The sequence below is a fragment of the Citrus sinensis genome, chromosome 5, assembly GCF_022201045.2.
Source record: "Citrus sinensis cultivar Valencia sweet orange chromosome 5, DVS_A1.0, whole genome shotgun sequence".
NCBI classification, from domain to species: Eukaryota; Viridiplantae; Streptophyta; class Magnoliopsida; order Sapindales; family Rutaceae; genus Citrus; species Citrus sinensis.
Window position 1 is genome coordinate 27,166,757 of NC_068560.1, and position 15,048 is coordinate 27,181,804.

Here is a 15,048-nt window from a genome sequence, read left to right on the forward strand (position 1 = left end):
TGGTCACTGTTAGATTGCATTGGATATAAGATATTCAATAGACGACAGCTGAGGATGTATGAGGGATTCCGCCCTGTGCAATAGTAGATTCTATAGCAACGGTAATATAATTGAAAAATAGTCAATATCATTAAATGAGTTTATTCACTCAAATACTTTATTCCCATTGGTTATATCTTTATGTTTGACATGAAAATTTTCTTTATTGCATTTTTATTTTTATTAGTTTATTAGTTTCATAAATTGTCTTATTTTAATTTAGAATAAACTGCACTGTTAAGGTTGCTGTAAAAAATCTGATAACATCAATCCCTGTGGAGACGATTTGAATACTAATTAGTACATTATTTGTTGTGTATATTTGCACATTAACACCAATAATATTAGAAATTGCACACCAGATTATACTGTGATCCCATTCTGATCCCATTCTAGATTGAGATGGTAAAATCTAAACCAAATTATTAAATTACTATTATAATTTCTTTTCGGTGCAGTGTGCTTGCATGCATGAGGTTGAGACTGTTCGTCTCCCTCACGCATGTAATTCATGCGTGAGATCCATGGTTGCGTGAGGTAAGTGCCAGCCCTTTACGACTAGTTGTTATATAAGTTTCTAGTCTTAAATTTTTCCCAATTAATTTTTTTTAGTTTCTGGAACAATTAAATCATCAGAGAGGAAAGATATGGCAAGGGAGTCACAAAAAACAAAATGATCAACAGAATAATTTAAATACAAATAAGAACACATAAATAACACAAGTTATTAACACAAAAAGGACAAGATAAAACCAGAAATTTGATATACAGCCATAAAATTTCTTTACCTATAAAACGTTGAAGATTTAATGCATTACAAGGAACAAAATGTGTTATTAATAGTTTTTTTTAAGAATTAAAAAAAATTTATAAGTCAGCAGGATGTATTTAACTGTTGATTAACTAATATTTATTAATAGATTTTTTTAGAATTAAAAATATCAAGTACACGACTTCGTACGAAATATATAGTTTAATTACGAAAGTATAATTACAAGACATGCCTACATTAATGCAGGCAAGTACATAGTTGTATGCATGCATGAGGTGGACTTTTGAATTATGGTGGAGCTGTTTATAGTTTTCATGAGAGGAGGGGTTTCATTTGGGAAGTTACGGAATAGTTTAATCCATTTTATTTGTCCACCAATTACTTTCCGCAGTTGCCCAACAGCTAAAAACAATTTGCGATTTATATATACTCAGCTTCCAGACCAATGCATTGTTCATCAATTTCGCTACAAATTCAATAGCTGTTCAAAAGTGAAGGGCTGGCACTTACCTCATGGTTGACTGGCACTTACCTGACGCAACCATCGACACATCATATATACTGTTTGAGTTGTGCAACTTAAATTCAAAGAAGCAATTACCTGGCCAGTGGCAAATTAATGCAATGCTTTCTTTAACTTTTTCATCTACCTGCAGTACAGAAATTTATGAGCTTTACAAAAATGAACTCCATCTGTAAATTTCACCACCAGTCCGCTACGCTTCTTCTCAACAAAAACAAAACATGACAACTTGCACCCAATGATAAAGTAGCCAAAGTCCAAAAAAAAAGAACCTTAATAAAACGCTATTTAAAATCTCCATTTCACCCTCACAAATCACTATTATACATTTGATTTAAAAATAACAATAACAAATCTGGACAGCGGAGCAAAAATGAAATACAGTTCCATTCAACTAAAGCAGGGAAATACCTTAGTTGGTATATATGCTCCTCGGCCCATTTGAATGAGAAGATGGGTATATCCTCTTCTTGTCTTCTTTTTTTTTACCTCCAAATATCCACCACATTCACAAGAGCATAAAACGTTTTTTTCCCACCAATACAAACACAATTCTCTTCAACTTCACACTATCCGCGGTATCTCCCATCTGGAATTTCGTTATCTCTGACTTGGTTTTGTCCAAAATGTGCACTACCACTGAGCTTTACACCCATAAAAAAAACAACAAAAATCGCTCATAAGTAACTTAAATCATTTCACATTTGTAATAAATTAAAATATATACATATATCATATCCAAATGAAGTGACAAGATTTACAGTGCAACAAAATAATCGAGATAAATCAAATAGAATTCCAAACTTTACACTGAAGCGTCCAAGTTTAAATACATGTGATGTGATAATTGTATCTGATTCATTTGGGATTTCTGAAAAAATCTCTTCTTTTTTTTTTTTTTTCAAACCAGTGTGTAATTTTTGTACCGCGTAAAGTGTTACAGTTTGAAATTTGAAACATTCAAAGCCAAAGACAAATCTACGAAGTCATGTAAGAAAAATAATTACCTCAAGTTTTATCAATTTCATCATCATCAAAAGTCCATCATCGATTTCATGAGCAAACCAATAAACAGCACACGTCACGCGCCAGCAGTAACAGAAAGCATCGGTGTCAAGGCCCAAGGGGAGGTCATTATCCATTTAAGCGCCAGTTTGGTACAGCAGTGACGAAGTTGCTGAATAAAAACCTGCTTGGTATTCAATAAATCGAATTGTTACCGCTGTGAGTTTAAAAATAGCATACATGTTATTGGTTAACTTTATTATAAAAGAATTATTTTATTATATAATAATTAAAATACACATAAATTTAAATTCTTTTTATTTTTTAGAATATGTCTAATAATTTTTATACATGTCTTTTTAAAAAAAATTAAAATTATATAATGTGAAAAAAAATCAATTTAATAAAATCTAATGAATTTCATGATCTGTTATATAAAATATGTTAAAAAAATTCATACTAATATATAATCTAAATAAAATTAAAAAATAATGCACATTATATTCACATTAAATAAAATTTATTAAATTCAATGTTTATTAAAATTATATAATGTGACAAAAATCAATTAAATAAAATCTAATGAATTTCATGATCTGTTACATAAAATAAGTTAAAAATTCATACTAATATATAATCTAAATAAAATAAAAAAATAATGTACATTATATTTACATTAAACTTGTTGCTATACACCATGATTATTAAAAATATATAACTAGATTGAATGTTAAAAACCATGGTTATGAAATTGATTTTAAAAGTCGCGGTTGACTTGAATGTGAAATTGTTCATAATTCAAAGAAAATTTATGCAATCATATGCAAGTTTTATTAAATCTTGTAATGAAAAATAAATGTAAAATATAAAAATTATGAACTATTAGATCAAAACTTTAATACTGGATAGAACATATAGTAATTATGTGGTGGTAATATAATATATAATGACTTATAGTTAGGGTGTATAGAAAAATATGACATTATTATCTTTTTATTAAAATATTAAGGTTATAATATGTATCTTAAAAAAGTGTGGTACCTTATTTAATAGGATATTTATTTTTGAAAAACCCTGTTAAAATAAAAAAAATTATAAAATAAGTAAATTTTACAAATTCTATTAATTCAATTTTTATTAAAATCTATGAAATAAATAACTTATTAAGTTTTAACCTCAATCTCAAACCGACCATAAATCCATTTGCTCCGGCAGCTTGTGTTTTGTTTTGTAAATAAGTGTTTTCTTTTGCATTTGCTTACTTTATTTTCATTTTCTTCCTTTTTTTCAATTTAAAAACAATAAAAAAAAAGAATTCAGGTTCGGAATCCGGATACCCGGAAAATCCCTAAACGGGTTCACTTAAGTTCGAACACGGATCCATGCGGATCCTAGATAGGGTATTTTTGTAAATATACTTCGAAAGGGTCAATGGGTCTGTAAAATAGAGGCAGGCCCGAGGTCCATAAAATGTCAAGAAGTCCATATAAAGGTTGCAATGCAGGTATACAACCCAACTATAGAGGCGAAGAAGAATTTTCCGAAACGACTCTACTTTATTTTCTTAGCATCCAAACACAATTTGGGAAAAAAAAAAAATCTATAGAACATAATGAAGATTGCTTTGCGTTCCATCAATCCACATAAACCCATAAAGTTAAAATTTCTTAGTTGAAAGGCTAAAATACATTTTAACTGAAACATCTTCTCAAGCATAAACCAGTACCAATAATGATCAAAGAAGTTATATTCTAGATGTTTAGAGTATAAAACAAAAATAATAAGTTATTTGTTCATTATTCTTTATATTATTCTAGTTTAGCAATTCAACTAAAGTTAATCTCTTGTACATGTCAATGTTTTTTGGTCTTGTTTGGTATTTAAGATACTATGACTTTTATACTGTAATTACTGTTGGGAAAAAAATAGTGTGAAATAAAAACTGATAATTTTTATAAAAATAACTTTTAAATAATAATTTTGACAAAAATAACAAAAATATTATAAATTTTTCACTCCAAACACGGCTTTAGTATAGTTGCTCGGATCCTGCTCATAATCATCAAATGTTCTCTTCATTTTTGCTTTTTCATTGCAAAGCATTTTTTTTTCCTGTACGGTAAGTAAAGAAAATTTTATTCCCACCACATGAATTAATCATTGAAGGCTAGTTAAAGTTCTTTGCTTCGGTATGAAAGAACTTCGCTAACATGAAAACTTTTGCCCCTTGTATCTTAGTCATATACATGCATCAAAAATATCATTCAAAGGCAAGGTAATTAAGGATACTATTTAACATATCTTGGTAAAATACCAACAATAATCACGGTTAATTTTCTTGTCCTCTTCTTTTGCAGAGAATCCATAAAACAGATGATCGTCATTGATGCATTGTCTGATTGAGGAAGCCAAGGAATTCTTTATTTTAACTTTCACCTAGTGAAGCTCGCTCGTTGCCTCAAAGGGGAGAGAATATTTGCTGCACAAGCAAGCATAAAAGTGAAAAAGTAAAAGCTAATAATGTCTAAAGTGAGGGGTTAAAAATTGTTTGTATTATGAGACACAGGAGACAAAAGTAAAATCTCCGGTTATGAACAGTATCTAAAAGTGAAAAAGGAATCTGCTTCTAGATTTTCTTATAATAATTAATCCCAGATTGGGTTTAAATTTGTACTTTTTACAGGGTCAAAATATTGGCCTCATCAGTCTTCATGTCAGCTGCTGCTCTGCTTGAATCATCGCTAGCTAGCATTGGGATTCCCCTTCTTTCCAGAGTAAATAATAATCATTTTGTTCTCTGTTCATTTGCCACTGAACTTGCTCAGAAGAGAGACCATGCTTCTCCATGGATGAGTTACAGGTTGCTTTATATAAAGGTTAATAAGTAGCACTACAGCTCAATAGAATTTAAAAAGTCGGTGACAAAATGACATATTGCATTTTTGAGCCAAGGACTGATTAATAAACCTTGTCAGCGGCAGTGCGAAACCAAAAGCAAAGAAAAAAAATTTGTTATTCTTCTCCGATTGAGAAACTCGGTAGTGGATTAAGTGAACCTGCTGCTTTGATTTCACGGTTAAGCAGATCTCATAATAGAGTTTGATTCATGGCACTGGCATGGTCGTATGGGTAGGCCAAGGGCAGGTTACGCGATAGGACTTGTCAGTTCAGGTCAATAATAACGCTCAAGATTTGATTGTCACGAACCAAACCACAAAGCAGAGATCACTATCTTATCTGATGACTGAAACAATAAATGTGAAAGGGAGGAGCCCGTGTCCGCGAAATAAGGTGGCGGCTTGCTAGCTGTCTTACAGAACATGGGGACTCTGGAAAGGGACCTCAACCTTGTCAAGCTCAATTACGAGACCTTGGCCTTTGCTTTCTGGTGCGAGTGATAGTTCCTCAACCTTAAGACAAACCTGACCCTCAATGGCTTGGCAAGTCCACTTCACCAGTGTCACCACCTCTTCTAAAATGTATCCCTAATTCTTTGTTAACAGTTTTAATATCCCACAAGTGGTTAGCCCAATGAGTCAGTGACTAGACTTATAGTTGGCTCTGATAAAATTCGGGATTCTGAGTCCACATAAATGAGAGTATCTTACGAATACATTTTAGTTGTTTTTAATCAGAACTTATCAGTTAAGCATGCTTAAATGAGAGAGAATTACTAAGAGGATAAATTTCAGCCTACTGTTGTGTTGCCTCTTGCTTGTCTCATAAGAGTGGAAATTTTAACGTTTTTACTCTCGTCAGATGAACTGCCATAAGGCATCAGATGGACTGTCAGTGAAGTAATAAATTCCAGGCCGCAGAATTCATACGAGGCATGCAGAGAGTAATTATGGATAAAATTTATGATTTTTCTTCAATCTTTTTCATTCTTCTTGATGCTCAGAGAAGTCCTTGAACTGCTGGACACTAGTAACCAAAAACTCCTTGTGATTATAAGTATGCCAAGTTACTGAAAAAATATTATAATACAAGGAGTGTTCAAAAGTTAGGTTCAAAATCAACAGTTTTAACTTTTGCATGATGAGATGGTAATGAAGTTTGCTATATATCTTTTATTGTACCAATAAAGTGTTGGCTCCATTGATAATGGAGTCCCCCTTAAGTGGCTTGACTGGGTTTGTTCTCTAGTTCGAATTACAGGGAAGTCATCTTTGTTGGGAGAATATGTGCCTCCTGATTTGAGCGGGAACTTCTAGTCTAAATTATAGTACGGACTTAAAATTACCTCCCACGATTAGGGCCCTTCTCAAGATACTTTGTAGTTAAGACAAAAAAAATATATATATATATCTTCCATTGTTACTCCAGGCAACCAAGTGAGACTCTCCATTGTTGCAAAAGATTACTAATTAAACTCCCATAAAAATTGTATCATGGCTTACCTCAGAAATCCAATTAAACCCACAAAGCTCATCAACGATATGAACAAACATTATAAAATCCAAAGCTGATCAGTCAGAGTTGCTGGTGCACAAAGCCATTCTGTGTGTATGCCAAGTGCCAACCCCACAGGCACAAGCATTAATTAAAAAAGCAATTTGTGAAAGAGATTTTTGTGGGTTTTGTGCCCTTCAGTGGGGGTCTTTTTTGTCACCATTCAAGCATCTTTTAGGGCTAATGGAAATATAAAGAAGATTAAAGGGCTGTATTGTCTAAATGGGTTATTGCGGGTTAGGCTTTTGAGAAGAACAAATAATAATTTGGTTGCCAAAGAAGGGCCCAAATTCTGAGAAAATTATTGTTGAATCTGCTTTTAATCCGTGTATTTTGACTCTAGTGCTTGTATTATATGCACGAGCAAGTTGTGATAGTTTGAATTGCTTTTGGCTCCCTATTCTTTATTGATTTATCAAAGGGACAAAACTGCACAGTTCCACGATAGTCTTTTATTTTTTTGACTCCTTATTTCTTTTTTATTTATAATTTATTTATAAATATTACAATAATTTTATTTTCTTATTCTCTTTTCCTTTCTTCCATGTTCAGATATTCTGCTGCTTTTTTTTACTTAGACAATTAATCAACCATTAGTCAGTAACCCCTTTCAAATAAAAGTATCATTAATCAGCAATTACCTTAATTATTTTTCACATCACAATCAAGGCAAAATGCAATAATTTTAATTGAATATATAGATGGCGACTGTGAGACTACAGTAATTGAATAAATTAAAGCAATAAATCAAATCTATCAACTATAAATGATTGATGTCACATTAGTTTAGATTTATGAATAAAGTTTAAGTTTTGTTGCTTTCGAATAACCAATAACTTTAAATTAAATTGTATGGTATTTATTTTTTATTTAAAGTCCAATCCACACGTATATTAAAGTGAAAAACCAAAGCGTAAGAAAAGATGATAAAATGTGTAGTTTTTATAATTACTTATTTACTATTTTTTTTAGTAATGTCATGCTAGCTTTATTTTTCAAGTTAATTTATTAATTGAATTTTTATGATAAGTCATCACTTATTTCACTCCTCAGATTAAAGAAAATACATGACTAGATGTTGATGTTCATTTTTAAAGTTAAGACAACCCACCCATTTTTTTTTATTGTTTGAATTATTTAGCAGTTTGAAACAATCTGAATTTATGTGTCCAAATTTTGAAACATTTAATTTTTTAGAATTTCAGTATACAGTAAGGAGTACTCTGTTAATTATCAAGTTATAGCATCCTACCATTGAAACTGCTCTGATATTTGATCTATTGGTGAATTTGGTGACAGCACAAGAAGACAAAATAGGGAGTACCCTGTAGCTCGACCCACCCAAAGAAAGCCTCAAGTATGAACTCAATAAATTGTTCTTTTTATAGAATTTTGCTCATTTAATACTAAAGTGAAATCCAGCCACTTTGTTCTTTTTCTTTTCCAAAATGGTTTTTTGTTTTTCTTTTTTGGCTAGGTTTTCCTTTAACAAAGAAATTTTTTTGTCATCAACATTTTTTTGGTTTCATAAAGATTAGCATAACAATTTTAGCTACCAACAATTGTAATGAGAAACTAATACAAGATTCTGAGTACATTTTATTATAATTGCCCACAGATTAGTTTATGCCAAAATTCATTTTGTTATCTTGTATTTCCAACATCACATTTCCCTAGCTATCTATTTGGTCTCCCATTTCAGATGGTCAAACCATCAAATGGGTATATTTTATTTATTTATATGCTCTAAAAGAAAAGAAAATGAATTCAAAAAGAGTTTCCACACCGCTTGACCTAGCAGCATTCTTGTCTAAATATTTGAGCCTTGACTTTATGGGACAAATTGTTTGTTTTCATTTTTCGAAATGCTACAATAATTTTCCTCTGCCAATAATAATAATAATAGTACATCCAAAAAATAAATATATACACATACAATAAGTAGGATATTATCAGGTTTCAAGTTTCCGTGACGAGTTTATTTCATTCTTTAATTATGATATATAATTAAGTGAAGGTAATTTTTTTTCCTTTCAAAATATAAGTAGACTAAACACCTTTCGAATATTAGAGAGGGTAAAATCTAACAGTGCTATATAAAAATTAATATAAACTAGTCTCAGTATTTGTCTAGATACTATTTCAAAATGTGAGTGGACTAAACACCCTTAGAATATTGGAAAGGATAAAATATTGGCAATACTATATAAAAATTAATATAAACTAGTTCTAGTATTTGTCTGATTATAAATATCAGTTGTAATCTCATATAATATGAGTTGTAATATGAGTATTAATCTCATGTAATTCAAAAAAAAAGTAGGACATTATTATGTTACCCCTTAATGAATCAATTCAAAGCATCACATTAAAACTCTATCAAAGTGGTGTATACACGCACACACACGGATTGAAGCAAAAATATTACTATATTTTTTTTTCTAGTTATAGAACACCATTGCACTATATATATATATATATATATATTAAAATAAGAATAAGATCGTTTGCAGAAGTAAATAACTAATATTGAGATAAGTAAAATTATTCATTATATAACTCTCTCTTTCTCTCACTCCAGACATATATATAGTAAGTTTCGGGTCAAAAATTAAAATTCGAAATCGGTTTCCAATTATGTAAAGTGATAAACTGGTTTACAATATTATAAAAATCTATTTGCAATGTTATAAATTAATGTTAAATTTTAATTGTGGATTGGAAAAACTTTCGTATATATAAATATATAAAGATTGAGTGCTGGAAATTTATGTTTTTTTAATCAATTACGGTGAAAATTGCAAATCTTTAACTAAATCTTATGATGAAGAATTCAAACGCGCACGTGAATGATTTTGTTGTCCATGTGCCCTGACAATGATGTTATAATTAAGTAATTAAGACAAGATTAACTTAAGATCGAATCTTGTTTACCAATAATTCAATAATGTACATATGTATATTATACATCGAAGTTGAAATATTCTTGTTTTTTTCTTTCTAATATCATTTTTTAAAAGCATTTTCGAAGCTCACTCGAAGGAGGAAATGGGCACGTCCAAATGAACCCATGTGGTGACCGATGAGATGAACGAAGTTTTTTTTTTTTTTTTGAGAAGGAGATGAACGAAGTTAATATTCAAGCATAGAGCTCAATTAAGATTGTGACTTGGGGACCGGCTGGCGGTTCGTGGATGGACCCTACGATTTGAAATTGACGATGGTAAAGCTCCACACTCATTGAAATTTTTTTTTTTTTTTTTGGTTCAATTGTTTATTCAGAATTTAATCTCAATCAGAATGATGATACTTTATAATCAAAATGATGATACTCTAGGTGTTCCTTGTACACAAACGATACCTTTGATTACTTGTCATAGGCTGTTACCCGCTACAAAAATCAACCAATGTGATGATTATTCCGGGCTTCATCATGATCTCGATAGAAAAAAGTTAATACAAAGGATATCAAGCATCCACGGGTTGAAATCTTTATCGAGTTTTTTTTTTTTTGCCTTATTTTTTAAATTGGTTTTATTTCAAACTTTTCAACGTACAATTGACATTTATTTTTTAAAAAAGAATTTGAGACGTGTAACGAGAATTTGATGATTTTTTTTTTGTGATAAAGAAAATTTGATGATTATATTCTCATACACGGCCACTAAACTATATATATAATCGACCCATTTAATATTATTTGCAGGGGTGGAATTATTAAGAAATGGGATAAGAAATTTTAAAAAGAAAATTAATATATAAATGTATATCTCTAGATTAATTTGTATTCCCAATATCTTTAGTCTCTTGTGTCTTAACTTCAATTGTAAATAATTAAATTATTCACATTATCTCTAAAATCCTACAAATTTATTACAATTTATCTTTTCTCGTAGGCAGCAACAAATCGTAATTCTCTTATCTAGTTCAATATTCAATTCAAAAATGTATTTTTTCAACTCATCTTCTAAATTTGTATGTGTTCCACCCTTGAACAATGTCAACATATTGTCTAGTTTCTTTTCTTTAACTTTTCAACTAATATTTGATTTTTTTTTCTCCTGTTTAATAGTTTGAATGGGATGAGAAATCTCATCCATTGACCCCCACCAATAATTGTTCAAATCATAAATTGATCTCAAGTGATTGCGGGCATAATATGCTTTCAGGATTGCCCAAGTTATACTCGAAAGATAACTAATACTTTATTTTATCATAAGTCAATAATATATAATTTTTATTTTTTTAAAAAAGATATTAAACCAAAGTTTAAGAGATATATTTTTTTATTAGTTTACTTTTTTTTTTTGGGTATATATCTATATCCTATTTGACTAAATACTTTCATATAATACCAGCAAACTTATTGAAAGATAGGTAGAATGACATATTTTCATATTTTAAACGTCAAATTTGTAATATAATTATATACTCAGTCATTTAGGACGCTCAACCAGTGGCGTCGAACAATAAATTTACGACAATAATGATTGATCGCCGTATTACAAGGATGTGATTTTTTTTTGCCCCACCAAATATTCCATTTACAAATTTGCTAATACTACAACGTAAATACTGTAGGGACGAGCTTTAATTCGCGCAAATAATGATGGGCGCCGCATGAAAATCAATTTGAAAAACTACTGTTGGTTGATTTATTATTATTATTTTTTTCGTTTGTTGGTAAACTACCAAATTCTGCCCAACCCTCTTGAAAGAGAATTACAAATCTTTATAAAAAAGAGACTTCAAGTATCTCATTCTCTTGCTTGATTTTCGTTGTAATGTTTGTTTTTTGTCGTTTTAACTTTTGTCTGTAATGAAACTTTTTTCTTCGTGCTTTAAGAGCGCAATATTATGGGGACTCATTTTATGCATAAAAACGTTCAGTCAACTGATATAATCTTGAAATATTTATTGTACCTACTTATCATCATTTCGTAATAATTCAAATAATAACAGATTAAGATTTGGTATTGCACTGGATTTTTCTTCAACTCATCTGAATCCTTATAATCCATTAAAAAATGTAAAATTCAAAATATGAAAAACTCAATTTTTTTTTTCTTCTTCAAATGTGGATTTTGATATCATTCAAAATTTCAGAGTTTTTGACGTTTGCTTGAAAAAAGTGAAGAAGAAGCCAAGTACGGCAGCTAGTACAGTCTGAAAAGTCAAGTGCATATATCTACTGCCTCGTTTCTTACTACCGACAGAAAAATATCTACATCTACTACTTTGTGTTGTGTTTAATAATTTATAGTAATTTTTTATTTATTACCTCCCCATGGTGATTCCTTGCTGCTTGTGCAACCACCGCCTACAAACTATCACACTCACACAGACACAGTCACTCTCTCTCTCTCTCTCTCTCTCTCTGTACTATTATAAAAATTAAAGTTTCATTAGAAACAGCTCACAAGCAAGCAACAGACACAAGTATTTGCCCAATCTTGAATTAAAAAACAGAGCAAACAAAAAGCTCGAGCTTCGGTAGCTTAGCTTATCTTGGCTACCAGCTAGCTACCCAAGAGATAAGTGTAGTTTAAATGCTCACCACCCACCGCCTTTAACTCTCTTTCACAGCACTATATATTCTCTCAGCTCACAACAAAAACCCTCATTTGCTTTTCACTTTCTCTAGTTAACACGCATAGCTACTCTCTTTTTTTCATTTTGGTGCCATTTAGTAGTTAAATCTTAAGCAATGAACAAGCAAGATTTCATGAAATTACAGGTAACTCCCCCCATCTCACCCTCTCTATCTGTCTGTCCATCTACATGCTGTAACATCACCTCTCTTTAGTACCCTTTTCATTTTTTCATCTTCTTTTGAAGTTTTTTTTTTTTTTTTTGGTATAATATGGTCTTGTTTATTTCTGTTCTTGACTTATTCGAGTAGGAGTTGTTTTTTTGTACTTATTTTGAAATTTTCCCTCGCTCTTTGCAACTTTAAGTTTTGAGTTAGTTTTATCCCTAACAAGGTTCATTTTCTTTGAGATTATACCGTTCTCATGTAATTTAGAAGCTATATGTTTGTTCAATTCTTTCTTGAAATTTTTTTTTAAGTTACATCAATTAACACAACTTTTTCTTCTTAATGGTTGCTTTTGTAGCAGTCTTGTGTTCTCAGAGTTAATGTAGACTGCGATGGCTGCAAACAAAAAGTAAAGAAAGTACTGCGGAAAATTGATGGTATGATAATTAATCTCTCTTTGTTGATTAATTTACGTTTTTAGTTTTTTTTTTCTGGGTTTAATTTTTTGATCTATTTTTTTTATATATCTTTGGTGCAGGGGTCTATTCGACAAATGTTGATGTAGAGCAAGGGAAGGTGACAGTAACAGGAAATGTAGATCCAGCCATTCTGATAAAGAAGCTTGAGAAATTAGGAAAGCATGCAGAGTTATGGGGGCCTCAAAAGGGGAGCTCAAATAGCAATTACCAAAACCTTCTCAATAACCAGTTCAAGAACATGATGAATTTTGAGCATGGTGGTAAAGGTGGTGGTGGCAAAGACAACAACAAATCTCAAAAAGGTGGAGGAAACAATAATAACAACCAGAGTCACCAATTTCCAAAAGGCGGCCAACAACAGCAACAGCAGCAGCTACAACAACTACAAGCTCAGCAAATGATGCAGCAGCAATTCAAAGCGGGGTCTAAGGATATGAATATGATGAAGATGGCTCAGCACAATAAGGATCAGAAACATGGTAAGTTCAACACGATTGAGGATGATTTTGATGATGAGGAGTTTGATGACGACTTTGATGAAGATGATTTTGATGATTATGATGATGAGGATGATGAGGAGTTCGGTCATGGGCATCATTTGCCTAACAAGAATAATGGCAAAGGGCCACATGGGCCTCATAGTATGATGATGATGAACGGGCCTATGATGGATTTTAAGAAAGGAGGTGGCGGTAATTCTAAGAAGGGTGGTGCTATTGATATGCCATTTGAAATGATGGGAGGAAAGGAATCAAAAGACGGCAAGAATGGCAAGGATGGAAAGAAAGGAAGCAAGGAGAATAACAAAGGAGGGAAGAAGAAGGATGAAGGTAGCAGGAAGGACAAAAATGGTGGCAAAAGCGGAGGTGGTGGGTTTTTTGGATTTGGTAAAAAGAAAGGGGGTGAAGATAAAAAAAATGGTAAGAGTAGTGGTGGGTTTTTAGGATTTGGTAAAAAGGATAAAGGTAGTGGGGATAGTGGTAACAAGAATGGCAAAAATGGCAGCGGAGCTGGTGGGAAAAATAAAGGCAATGGGCCCAAGAAAGGTGGAGGCAAGAATGAGTATGATGGGGTCCTTGATATGAAGAAAATGAAAGATGATGTATTTGATTTCGATGTGCCTAAGGCCAATCATGGAGGTAAAGGTGGCAAGGCTAATGGTCATGGTGGTGGGGCCAATAATATGGGCCAGATGGGTCCAATAAGCCAGATGGGACCAATGCGGTCGATGGGCCAGATGGGTAACTATCCAATGGGCCAGATGGGAAATTACCCAACAGGGCAGATGGGTGGTTTTCCGGCGGTGCAAGGATTACCGGCGTCGCCAGCAATGAACGGAGCATATTACGGAGCAATGGGCCCAGGCACTAATCCTTACAATCAACAACAATATATGGGTATGATGATGAATCAACAGCAGATGAATGGAGGGAATGAGATGTATCATCCTATGATGTATGCTAGGCAGCCTCCACCGTTCAACTATGGAGCACCGCCGCCGATGCTGGGGCCAGCTGCTGGTGATCATTACACTCACTACTTCAGTGATGAGAATGCTAATAGTTGTAGTATCATGTAAAATGGTTTTTAGATAAGTTAATCCCGTCTTTGTTTATTTTAGTTTTTCCTAGAGCTTGTGCTTTTGTAGTATTTGCTTATACAAACAATGGTGCAAGATATGAAGTATAGAATAGCATTTCCCATAATGGGTAAGTTTTGTTTCAAATTTCTTTTCTCTTTGATCCCTTGAAACTTCTCTTCTTACTTTGGATCTTGATCTTAAGTTGTTTTTAATATAATTAGAGCATTGTGGCTTTATAATATCATTTAGTAAAATATGAATGAATGGTCACATAGTGGGTTTGTAGACAAGAAGCTTTCTTAAAAGAAGAGATGTACCCAAATGCTTTATTATATGTTGGTTTGGTTTCATACATGAAAGCATCTAAGCGTCAATCCCCATTCCTTGCAATAAAAAGCGCCATTTGGCTCCATCTTTTGGACTTTAGATCGTTCGAAC

General features: G+C 31.9%; 1 protein-coding gene across 2 annotated transcripts; it reads left to right on the forward strand.

The window, feature by feature from the left end:
• Nucleotides 1–12,205: 12,205 nt before the first annotated feature.
• LOC102610755 (heavy metal-associated isoprenylated plant protein 34) lies at nucleotides 12,206–14,754 on the forward strand. 2 transcript variants are annotated; one of them, XM_006471931.4, is made up of 3 exons: nucleotides 12,206–12,528; nucleotides 12,908–12,986; nucleotides 13,088–14,754. In XM_006471931.4, the coding sequence occupies exons 1-3, from the start codon at nucleotides 12,499–12,501 to the stop codon at nucleotides 14,605–14,607; spliced, it is 1,629 nt and encodes a 542-aa protein (XP_006471994.2). In that variant the 5' UTR covers nucleotides 12,206–12,498; the 3' UTR covers nucleotides 14,608–14,754. The 2 variants fall into 2 exon arrangements, with proteins under 2 accessions (XP_006471994.2, XP_006471995.2); XM_006471932.4 differs by having other exon boundaries at nucleotides 12,911–12,986.
• Nucleotides 14,755–15,048: the final 294 nt, after the last annotated feature.